General features: G+C 44.4%; 1 protein-coding gene across 1 annotated transcript in view; it reads right to left on the bottom strand.

The window, feature by feature from the left end:
- Positions 1 to 11,446, bottom strand: part of AHNAK (AHNAK nucleoprotein) — a 48,181-nt gene that overhangs the window by 16,826 nt on the left and 19,909 nt on the right. The window contains exons 2-4 of the mRNA XM_042440137.1: positions 2,099 to 2,193; positions 1,538 to 1,694; positions 353 to 540 (exon numbers count right to left, since the gene is read on the bottom strand). Of these exons, the coding sequence (XP_042296071.1) occupies positions 353 to 540; positions 1,538 to 1,694 (345 nt within the window). The 5' untranslated portion in view covers positions 2,099 to 2,193. The remainder of the gene's footprint in view (positions 1 to 352; positions 541 to 1,537; positions 1,695 to 2,098; positions 2,194 to 11,446) is intronic.

Raw genomic sequence — 11,446 nt, 5'->3', positions numbered from 1 at the left:
AGGATAATGGAGTTTAAGTTTTATGTCCTGGACTTTATGACTCTTTATCATAAAGGAATGGCCTCTGCCGGCACGGATATCCCTCCATACCATCTTAATGGCGAACAACTATAACAGCATCTTGACAAAATGCAGACCTATGACTCCAACATCATCACTTTTATCTCCTTTCTCCTGTTTGATTCCTAACGCCTTTGTCTGACAAAGATGCCATTGGAGCCCTGAAAGCGTGCAACATGTGCATTTGGGCTGGTCCAATAAAAATGCCGCCATTTTGTGGATTTGGGATGCTATTGCACTTTGATATAGGACCCACACAGCTGGACAGTTCGCATTTATTCCGCCCGCTCACCAGAACAACTTCCGGACTTTGGGGAACGAAGACGTCCTGGGACCAAGACTGTCCTGGCAATGGAGAGCGGTCTCCTTTGCGCTGGAGCCGGAGGCCGACGGTGTGATGTCCCACGTTTTTCAGGAGTTCGTTGATCTCCCCGGACTGCAAGTTGTCGAAGTAGATGGTGGCACCCACAATCTGATCCCCTGCAGAGAAAGAGAAAGGAAGGAAGGAAGAAGGAAGCATAAAAACATATGGAAAGCCCCACTGGATGAGAGATTTGAGTGGGAAATCTGGCCTCCCTCCTGTTGTTAATGGAGTTGCAACTCCCATCACCTCTCACCATTGGCTTATACTGGCTTGAGATGATGGAAGCTGCAACCTGTGTGCGTCGTCTGCCTTCAAGTTGTTTCTGACTTATGGCGAACCTATCAATGGTTTTTCTTGGTAAATTTCTTCCCATGGTCTGAGGCTGAGAAAGTGTGACCAGCGCAGGGTCACCCAATGGGTTTTATGGCTGAGATGGGAATCAAACCCTAGTCTCCAGAGTCCTAGTCCAACGCTCAAACTGCCACCCCATGCTACATCTACACTGTAGAAATAATGCGGTTTGACCCCACTTTAACTGCCACGGCCCCGTCCTACAAAATCTTGGGATTTGCAGTTTGGTGCGGCACCAAAGAGAAGGAGAAAGGCCTTGCAAAACCACATAATCCCAAACTCCATGGGATGGGGGCGTCAAAGCGCATTATTTTGACAGCGTCAGACGCATCGCTATAAAATGAGACACATTTCCCCGATTTAGTCCATTTTGCTTCCTGTCGTTTCCAACTCCGTCGCACTCCGTCCCACTTCTATGGCTATGATTCCTATGCAATCTTGGGATTTGCAAAACGGATGCGTATTGAGAATTCAAAAGCCAGGGAGCTCTAGTGCTGGACTGAACTACCAATCCCAAACTTGCATAGGATGCAGCCGTGGCATTTCAATCCTGGCGCTATCTCTGCGTCGCACGAAACTGGACTTCGGCCAAAGCGAGGATCCGATGCTGGGAGAGAAACATTTGAAGGATGAGTTCTAAATTTAACACCCAAAGGATCAGATTACATGGGATCTCTCTTGGCTGTTGTTGTTGCGTTACGAAATAGGCCCCAAAACAACGTTTTCCTCTGTCTGGGCCTTTGGCGTCTAGTGCGCCCTCACCTTCCTTGACGACGCCCGTCTTGGCGATGGCCGAATCCTCCTGGACCTGCTTCACGAAGACGCCTTCCTCCGTCTGGTCGAGGGTGATGCCGTGGGAGCCACTGCCTTGCCAGTCGGGGAGAAGGACCTCCCGGGTTGCTTCGTCCTCCTTCTCCATCTGAGGAAGAACGAAAGAACGAAAGAATATTTAAAGAATATTTTAATTTTTAAAAATAATATTAAAATAATATTTAAAAATATTTAAATAATATTTTTAGATATTTAAATAATATTTAAAATATTTAAATAATATTTAAATAATTAAAACATAAGACATGTCAATACATATTAATGTTTAATACGTATAATAAATATATATATATAATAAATAATAAAAACCTTCTCCAAAGGGGTGTGTGTATATATATATTTATATATATTCCATATATATATATATACTGTGTATATATATATATATATACACACACATATATTTCTTTCCCCCGAAGATATATATATATATATATATCTCCTTATAAGAAATAAGAAAATAAGAGGATGGCTGCAATTCGGTGCACCCACTTTTTCAGGACTTTGGTCCAAGCCGGAACCGCCCCAGGAATGCCGTTCTGGTCACTTTGCAAACCCTTCAGTAACGTTCCTTCCAACTTTCCAACCTAAAAGAGAAAGCAAAAAGAATGAAAGGAAACCAGTTGGTGAACAAGGCGGTTTCCAATATCCAGGAACGCTGATGCATATCCTACAGATCCCCCCAAATGCAAGACAAAATGCACCGGGGGATGCGTCAAGCGCAAGACCAAGCTTTCCGTAAATCGTTTCCATTTTCCCCATCACAGTTTTTAGCTTCTCTTTTAAAGCAAGTCTTTTATTATTTCCTATAATGATTATTATATTTCCTATAATAATAAATGATTATAAATAATAAAAATATTATTTCCTATAATAATTATTATATTCCCAATAATAATAATAATAATAATAATAATAATAATACTGTATAATAAATAATAAAAATTATTATCCTATAATAATTATTATATTTCCTATAATAAACAACATTATTATTATTAACAATAATATAAATAATAAAAATATTTCCTATAATAATAATAAATATTATTATTATTATTATTATTACTGTATTATTAATAATGTTATAAATAATATTATTCTAAATAATAAAAATTATTATTTCCTATAATATTATATTTCCTATGAATAATAATAATAATAATATAAATATTAAAAATATTTCCTATAATAATTATATTTCCTATAATAATAATAATAATATAAATATTTATCTAAATACAGTAATGAAAACTATTATTTCCTATAATTATATATCCTATAATAATAAATAATATTATTAATATTAATCATAATAATATTCTAAATAATATTATTCTAAATAATAAAAATTATTATTATTATTATTATTATTATTATTATTATTATTATTTAATAATAATAATAAGTATGCCAGAAATGCCTGATAAAAAACCGGAACAGCGCTAAAGAGGAGCGTCTCGAGGCGAGAGGAACGACACCTATTTTTAAAGGCAAAATTTAGGATACATTCCTTTTTGCAACGTCCTGATAAGAACCTAAGGACACAGAAAGATTATATATATACCTTATATGCTAAGAATATATATATATATATATATATATATATATATATACACACACACACACACACACACCCCTTATATCATCTAACCCAGTGACGCAGTTTGGCGCAATTTTAGGGGCTGTAGTTCCATCCGTGAATCCTGGGGTTTGCAATTTCGCATTGCCTTTAGCCCTCTCTAAAGCCAAAGGGTGCCACACGAAACTACAAATCCCATGTCTCTGGAGGATGGAGTCATGGTTGCATTATGTATTTCTACAAGGTGCATTATGTATTTAGATGCACCCTGAGAATCATAGAATCGTAGAATAGTTAGAAGAGACCCCAGAAAGGGTCCTGATCCAGTCCAACCTCTTTATTCTGCCATGCAGGAACAGCATCCTCATTGCCAGATGGCCATCCAGCCTCTGTTTAATGAAATGTCTATTTGGAGAGACCTTCTGCAAACCCTTGGCCAAGTCACACTTTCTCAGCCTCCGAGGAAAGGCTCCTCTGAGCAAACCTTGCAAAGAAAACCTTGCAATAGGTTGTGAAAGACTCGAAGGCACACAACGACAATGACAACGACAGCAACCAAGGACGATGAACCCAACCTCCCCCTTTCGACTCTCCTTACCGCCGCCTCCCTGTTTGCTTCGTGGGACTCTGCCTTGCTCTTTGCGCACTCTTCGATGGTGGAAGAGCGCATGATGCACGCCAGTCAGCCGCTCCCAGAGACGGAGCATGCAAGGCATGGTACATATGCCAGCAAGAATGCGCAGCCCGAATGCTCCCCGCCCCAGGAATCCCAAAGAAGGAACAGTCTGAGGAACGGAAAGGCCTTTCCCAGGACTAAGAACTGATTTCAGGCATTAAGAGACATTACAGCGCATGGAAAGCGTCCCACAAACGAAGCAGAAACAGCGAGGGAATCGCGCTAATGGTTATCACACGCCACTGCGCAAATAAAGTGATGTCGGAAATGCGCCATCGCTGTTGAAGGGGGCATTGGAGGCGGATATACATTCATTCATTCAGTATGAAGATGTGCCTTAATGCGTCTCTGTGAGTCCCCTTAGACTTCGGTTTTATCAAGATGAGGCTAATAAATAATAATAATAATAATAATAATAATAAATCATTTAAATGATGATGATGATGCTCCACGTGCAAAGAGGGAGGCCACGCCCCTCGTGGGTAGGTAGCCAATGGGAGCGGAGGAAGGTCCACGTAAAGCGAAAGAGGCCACGCCTCCTCAGGAATGGGGAGCCAATGGGGAAATCACATGAGTTCCCATAGACTTTGATCTGGCTGATAAAGAACATTCCTAATACAATGGCTCCCTCTTGTGGATACTCAGAGCACTGCAGCCGCTTTGAGCTTCTTACCAACTTCTGTGGATCAACCCAGAGATCAGAACCTCTATATCTGGGGATGATGGGGCTGAGCATGAGCCCCTTTGCAGCCCTCCTGGGGTCCAGATGGGCCCAGAGACCCCTTTCTGCCCAACCCTCGCTTGGCAAAGCCAAGGGCCCTTTCTTTCCTTCTCCTCCTCCTCCGTCCAGCTGTAAGGCTTTCTAGCAGCATTGCCCTCAATGGAGGAAGGAGAGAGGGACCCTGGGAAAGAGCCTCCTTTTGGAAAGCCCACTGACCACTCCTCCTCCTTTCCCCTCGGGAACCCAAGGGGCTCCTTGCTCTCCTCTGCAACTACAACTCCCAGAATCCCAGCCCAGATTCCAGCACCATGGGCCCAAAAGTATCCCCAAAACTTTTGCCATTTCTTATAAGGGACACCACCATTTTACTTTGCCATTGCATTTCATGGGACTCAAGCCTCCATGGATTTTGGAGTCCAGGGAGGGAGAGACCTGAACCCAAACCCCGGCAGACACCAAGGGCCTCTTCTCAATGGCTGGACTGCAACTCCCAGCAGCCTGGGAAGGGATGATGGGGACTGCAGTCCTAGAGGGCCTGAGGGTCCCCTCCCCTTTGACTCCACCATTGGACTTAATGGGACTGGAGCCTCCATAGATTTTGGGATCCACGAAGGACCTGTTCTCGTGGGTTGGATTGCAACTCCCAGCAGTCTGAGCCAGCCATAGCCAGCCAGGGATGCTGGGGACTGCAGTCTAACCACCAACCCTTTGACTCCTCCATTGCATTGAATGGGACTTGGGCATCATGGGTTTTGGGATCCATAGCTACCCTTGAAAGGTTTCTCAATAATAATAATAATAATAATAATAATAATAAATGATACACCTTTTAAATGACAAAAAGAGAGAGAAGGGGGTCTTAACCTTTGGAAATGCCAAACTTTGCTGATGCCAAGCAAAGAAGAGAGGAAGAAGGCACCTGGGAGGAAGAGAGGCCAGGCTCCTCCTCACTCAGATGCATTTAGAGGCAACAACAACAACAAAGAGAGAGATCTTGCAGCACCTTTGAGGCGCCTTGAAAGAAAGAAGTTGGCAGCCTGAGCTTCCATGCATTTTATACATAGACATGTGCATCTGAGGAAAGAAGGAGGACTCCCGTTCCCATCATCCCCAGGGTATGCATTGGCCCCCTTCCTCCTCAAGCTCCTTTCTGGAAACCCCCAGCATCCTCCAGGGCCAGGGCCAGGTGGGTTGGTTGGTTGGGGTGATGGGAATTGTAGTCCTCCCAAACTCAGTCTTGCTGAGGGCGCCAGCAGCAGGAGCCCCGTTCTCTATGGATCCCTATTGTCCTGGGGCGCCCTCTAGTGGCAGCCAGGGTTCTTCCCTGCCTGGCTCTCTCTGTATCTCTCTCTGTCTCTCTGGCGCCCTCTGTGGCTGCTCTGAGGAGGAGCAGGAAAGGAAAATCGCACCGTAGCAAGGCTTATCGCAATTCCGCTCTCAAGATCGCTTTTGCGCTCTCCTTCCTGGTTCTCTCTCGGGCGCCCTCCTGTGACTAAAGCGGCGCACTTCGGCCCAATGCTTAGTATGATGATTCCCTGTCCTGGGGCGCCCTCTGGTGGTGGAAAGGGAGCGTTGCAGGCTCATTATTCTCAGGCAAAAAGGGGCTCATGGTTCCTGGGTTTGTTTGGGTCTGGGCTGGTACCTTTGGGTCCAAACTTACATTAATAATAACAACAACAACAACAACAACAACAACAACAACAATAATAATAATAATAATAATAATAATGAGGCAGGGGAGGCAAAGGCTTTGGTCCTGGGCCTCCTGAAGGCTTAAAACCCTGCTGCCCTGGAGAACAAACTGGAAGACATGGCCCTTGGGGACTACAGCTCCCAAAAGAGCCTCAGGATGGAAGGAGGTCTCAGTCCTTGTGGCCCCAAGCTCTGCTTTTGTTTCCATGGGGCCAAGTCACAGAGAGACCCCTGGATCCCCAAATCCATGGAGGCAATGGGATATTATTATCATGGCAGGGGGTTGGACTGGATGGCCCTTGCGGTCTCTTCCAACTCTATTATTCTATGATTCTATGTATTATTATTATTATTATTATTATTATTATTATGCAGCCTTGGTATCCGCTGGGGTTTGGATCCAGGATCTTCCATGGATCCCGAAATCCATGGATGCTCAAGTCGCATTAAAATGCAATGGGGAATTACACTTAAAATTATTATCAGTATCATTATTATTACTACAATGGGCCTTTGGCATCCGCTGAGGTTTTGGTTCCAGGACCACAGTGGGCACCAAAATCCATGGATGCTCAAGCCCTATCATTATCATTTATCATTATCCTATCCTATCTTCTCCAATGCCAACCAATCAACCAACCAATCAATCAACCAAGATGCCAGGGCTTCTTGCTCCATCGGGAGAGACAATACTGGCCTCTGGAGCCCCTTTGCAGCCCACTTTGCAGCCTTCCTAGGGACTCTGGGTCCCAAAGACCCCTTTCTGCCATGGAAGTGCCAAGTGCAGAGCCATCCTTCGCTTGGCAAAGCCCAGGGCCATTTCTTTCCTCCTCCTCCTCCGTCCAGCTGTAAGGCTTTCTAACAGCACTGGCATCAATGAAGGGATGAGTCTCATGACTGGATCGTAGGAATAGAAGGGTATAACCTTTTCAAGAGAAACAGGTCAAGGAGGAAAGGAGGAGGAATGGCATTATATGGCAAAACAAGAAACCCACAGAAAAAACAATGTCCAAGAGCCGCATCATCTTTGCACCTTTCCTTTGTTTCTCCGCAGCTAAAAGGGACTAGCAGCCTGATGGTTTTGCAAAGGTTCAAGGAGGAGACCCAATGCGTTGCCAACTCCGCCTGGCCCCTCTCCTCCATAGTTATGACATTGTTGGGATACTTTACATTCCAACATGAGAAAAATATTTCCCCGCACCTGGCCAAAACACAGACGGAGCCACGTTCCTCCAAACTCACTAAGCCTGTTTTTAGTTTTTTGGGCGGACACACATTCCTTACGAAACACCGCCAAGCATCGACGCATGCGTCGCAATCACGGACTTGAACCAAAAAATAGGAACGGCATTCCTCCCGTCTTCTTCTTCTCAGTTTTTGCAGACTCCTTTGGAGACTTGACTTAAAGCTCCATTTCGTCCGTTCAAAGATCACCTTAATTCTAATAGTTCAATCTAATCTCTGTACAAACTGAGTAATGTAACCGGATACGGATAAGACTAAGCCTTACCAGTCCCACGGCAATGTAAACCAATGTATAGCAGAAGAAATACCTTGGATTTTCCCTTGTGAAAACACAGGGTGCATCTTGTTCTTGTCGTTGTGTGGCTCATGGCAACCCTGCCGCCTATTATTATTCCTATACCATTGCAGCATTTCTATAGTATAGTATACCACAAATGCAACCTGATACCATTTTCACAGCCACGGCTCCATCTTACAGGATCCTAGGATTTGTAGTTCAGTGAGGCCCCAGTGATCTTTGGCAGAGAAGGCTTGCAAAACTACACACCCCAGGATTCCACACTTAAAGCACTTAAAGTGGCGTCAAACTGCATTGTTTCTACAGTGTAGACGCACCGGGGAAATTCATTGGAGATGTGGGGCTGGAGAGGAGTTCTGTGGATATTGCGCACCGCCAAAAAGACAAGTAAATGGGTTCCGGAGCAAATCATAGCCGCCAAAAAGACAATTCTTCTTGGAAAGGTAGAAGCCAGCAGGAAAAGGGGAAGGTTGCACTGCAGATGGATGGACTCAGCCAAGCCACGGACCTGACTTTGCAAGACCGGAGGTCTCTCCTTTGTGGGGCTCTCCATAAGTCAAAGTCGGCCCTTAGAGCAGTTTCCAACAACTAGGAGGAAAGTGGGAGGAGGAGAGAGAAACCAGGACGTTTTAAAAGGAGCGAAAAAAGTAGGAGTCATTGGGAGTCTCCATTCCAAAACTGGGACAGATCTATGGACCGATCTCCTTGGAATCGGATGCTGTGGCAGGAGAGATACATCTATGCGCATGCTTCCAAAGATGCCCAGCTGCTCCAGTTTACGGTCGTTGGTCTCTATGCTCTTGCCAGGTAGTAAATCCCAGTCTTCTTCTCAGCCGGACGTAGGACTGAGTCAATCATGCTAGGAATGGGCTGCTGGGTCTCCGCGCCTCAAACCCTTTCCCAGATCTGTTCTTCCGCACAGACCCCCGACAGCGCCTCGCCGTCTTAAATTTTACATTCACGGAGAGGCAAGCACAAGTGCAACACAGACGCACATACGCAAAACACTCGCAATGCATAAGTAAGGGATACCATCCAACTAGGATAATTGTGACCTTAGGCGAGTCACACTCTCTCAGCCTCTTGGGAATGCAATGGGAAACCTCCTCTGGACCAAACCTTGCCAAGAAAACCCCAGGATAGGTTCGCCACAGGGTTGCCATAAGTCGGAAATGACTTGACCACCACCACCGCAACAACAAATGTGCCTTCAAACCTCCTGTTGACTTATGGGCGAAGAAGTGGGCTAAGCCTGGCACAAACGGACCAGACCCACTGGGTGCCAATTGGCAAAGTCCCCTATGCACATAAAGAGGAGATTGCAGCACTGTAAAACCCGAACGGCAAACATGGCAACCCGATAAGGGAGGAAACAGAGAGGGATTCCAACAGCGACAGGATCTTTGCTTTGTGTACCAAAGGCTGAGATAAAAAGTCGCCAACTGTTTGTCAAACCTGAGTGCTTGCAAATAAATGCTTGCGATGGTCAGACCAAGATCCCAAAGCTCCCTTGCTTTGGACACAGCCCTTTCCTTGAAAGGAAAAGAGATGGTAAATGGTCACAGTGGTTCCCAGTTGTTTTGGACTTCAGCTTCCAGAAGCCTCAGCTGCCTTGGCCAAGAGTCAGGAATTCTTGGCTGGACTTATGGCGACCATATCTTGGTTAGATGGGAACCAAACCCCAGCGGATACCAAGGGCCTACTGCAATAATAATAATAATACTATAACTTGCATGCTTAGAACTGGAGAAGCGGTGTGAGCTGGTGGGAAACAAAGTCATTGGTTTTCACTCACAAAGAAGCCCTAGGCTTGCAAAATCTGTCCAGATGCTCCATGTGCAGCACCACCTGACTTATGCCAACACACTATATATATATATATATATATATATATATATATATCCACCTCTCTAATGTGGAAATGGCCGTTGGAGCAGCTGTTCCTCGAACATCGAAAGAAGGTGCCAGATGTGCGAGGAAACAGTGCCTTCTTTGCAAAACAAGCCAGCCTTTCCAATGCTGTTCGTCCTTCCTGCGAATTCTTGCCTTTTGGGACCGTCTGCCGTTCCCAGAAAAACCGCCAAATTCAAAACCACAAATGCCAATTATTATTACAGCCAACCCTCTTTATCCACGTATTTTTTAATCCATGGATTCAAGCATCCAAGTTTGCAAATGATTTAAAAATAAACGAATCCCTCCAAAAAGCAAAGCTTGGTTTTGTCATTTTATATAAGGGACTCCATTGCATTTAATGGCACTTGAGCATCCGTGGATTTTGGTTTTGACGGAGGGACCTGGAACCAAACCTCAGTGTATACCAAGGTCCCACTGTATATTATTATTATTATTATTATTATTATTATTACTATTATTAGTCTCCAATAAATCCAGCACTTGGCTATTCCACCTCCATGGTTATTATCCCAGTGCCAAATATCGTCAAAAGGAAAGAAAAGGGTTTAATGCCTTTATAACCAACCATGGCTTCATCTCTATTGCAGACGATGCATCTACATTTTAGAACGACGCAATTTGATGCCACTTTAATTGCCACGGTTCTGGGATTTGCAAATTTGGTGAGACATTGAACTCGGTCTGTCAAAGATAGGAATAAATAAATGTTATGATTGAACATGAACAAACCCTAGGATTCCCAAAGTCCTTTCCCCGATCCTGAGATCTAGAAACTCGCTTTGCAAAGGGAAGCAACTCCGCACATCAAATGAGCCGAACCGAACGCATCAGATCTTCACAGTAAGTCATTCTGGTATAGCAAGTTTTTAATTCTTTCCTCCCCTTTGTACTTGTATAAAAGCAAATAGCAAACTCCTACTTTGTGGGTGCAGCCAAAAAAGAAACTGTTTATATTGAAAAAGTCACCAAAAGACTGTCAAAATTTCCAAAGGCGGCCGATGTTCAGATGCTCCTCGCTGGGAATGTGGAGGAAAACCTGACACAATGGAGCTGCCCAACTATTGAGTCATTTATGTCGCCTTTTACTACGCATCTGCAACCCAGATGGGATGCTAGTGTTGCTTGAAACCTCGCCAAGAAATGTAGATCCCTTTTCCCGCATCGTTCCTTTTGCATTCTGCAAAACTCCTGTCCCAGAGTCCAGACTCTTCTTATTTAGAAGCGGTTTTTTTGGGACACCTTACAGCCAACACGGTGCAGTAGTCAAAGCGTTGGAAGCCAGAGACCAGGGTTCGAATCCTGGCTTGGACATGGAAAGCCACTGGCAAGTCACACTCTCTCAGCCTCAGAGGAAAACTATGGCAATCTCCCTCTGAATAAACCTTGCCAAGAAAACACCGTACGTCAGATACAACTTCAAAGGTGCACAACAACAACCCAGGACTAGATTTATTGAGAAATACAACCCTATGCAGACTAGCATCCATCTTTTTGGGGGGAAGGATGGTGAAATTACATTTCAAAAGGAACAGAACGCATGGGAACAACACCAAAATGGCAACATCTGGACCAAACGCAGGGCTAACGTCGCCAATTTTCCACCCATCCAGCATCATTTTTAACATGTTTTTTGCCTTATGAAGAACCCAGTGCAGCTTCAAAAGCTTGCAACATATATAATGTGCATTTTGGTTGTGCATAATGTGCAT

Source organism: Sceloporus undulatus, chromosome 9 (genome assembly GCF_019175285.1).
Source record: "Sceloporus undulatus isolate JIND9_A2432 ecotype Alabama chromosome 9, SceUnd_v1.1, whole genome shotgun sequence".
Lineage (NCBI taxonomy): Eukaryota > Metazoa > Chordata > Lepidosauria > Squamata > Phrynosomatidae > Sceloporus > Sceloporus undulatus.
This window is presented reverse-complemented; position numbering and strand designations above follow the sequence as displayed.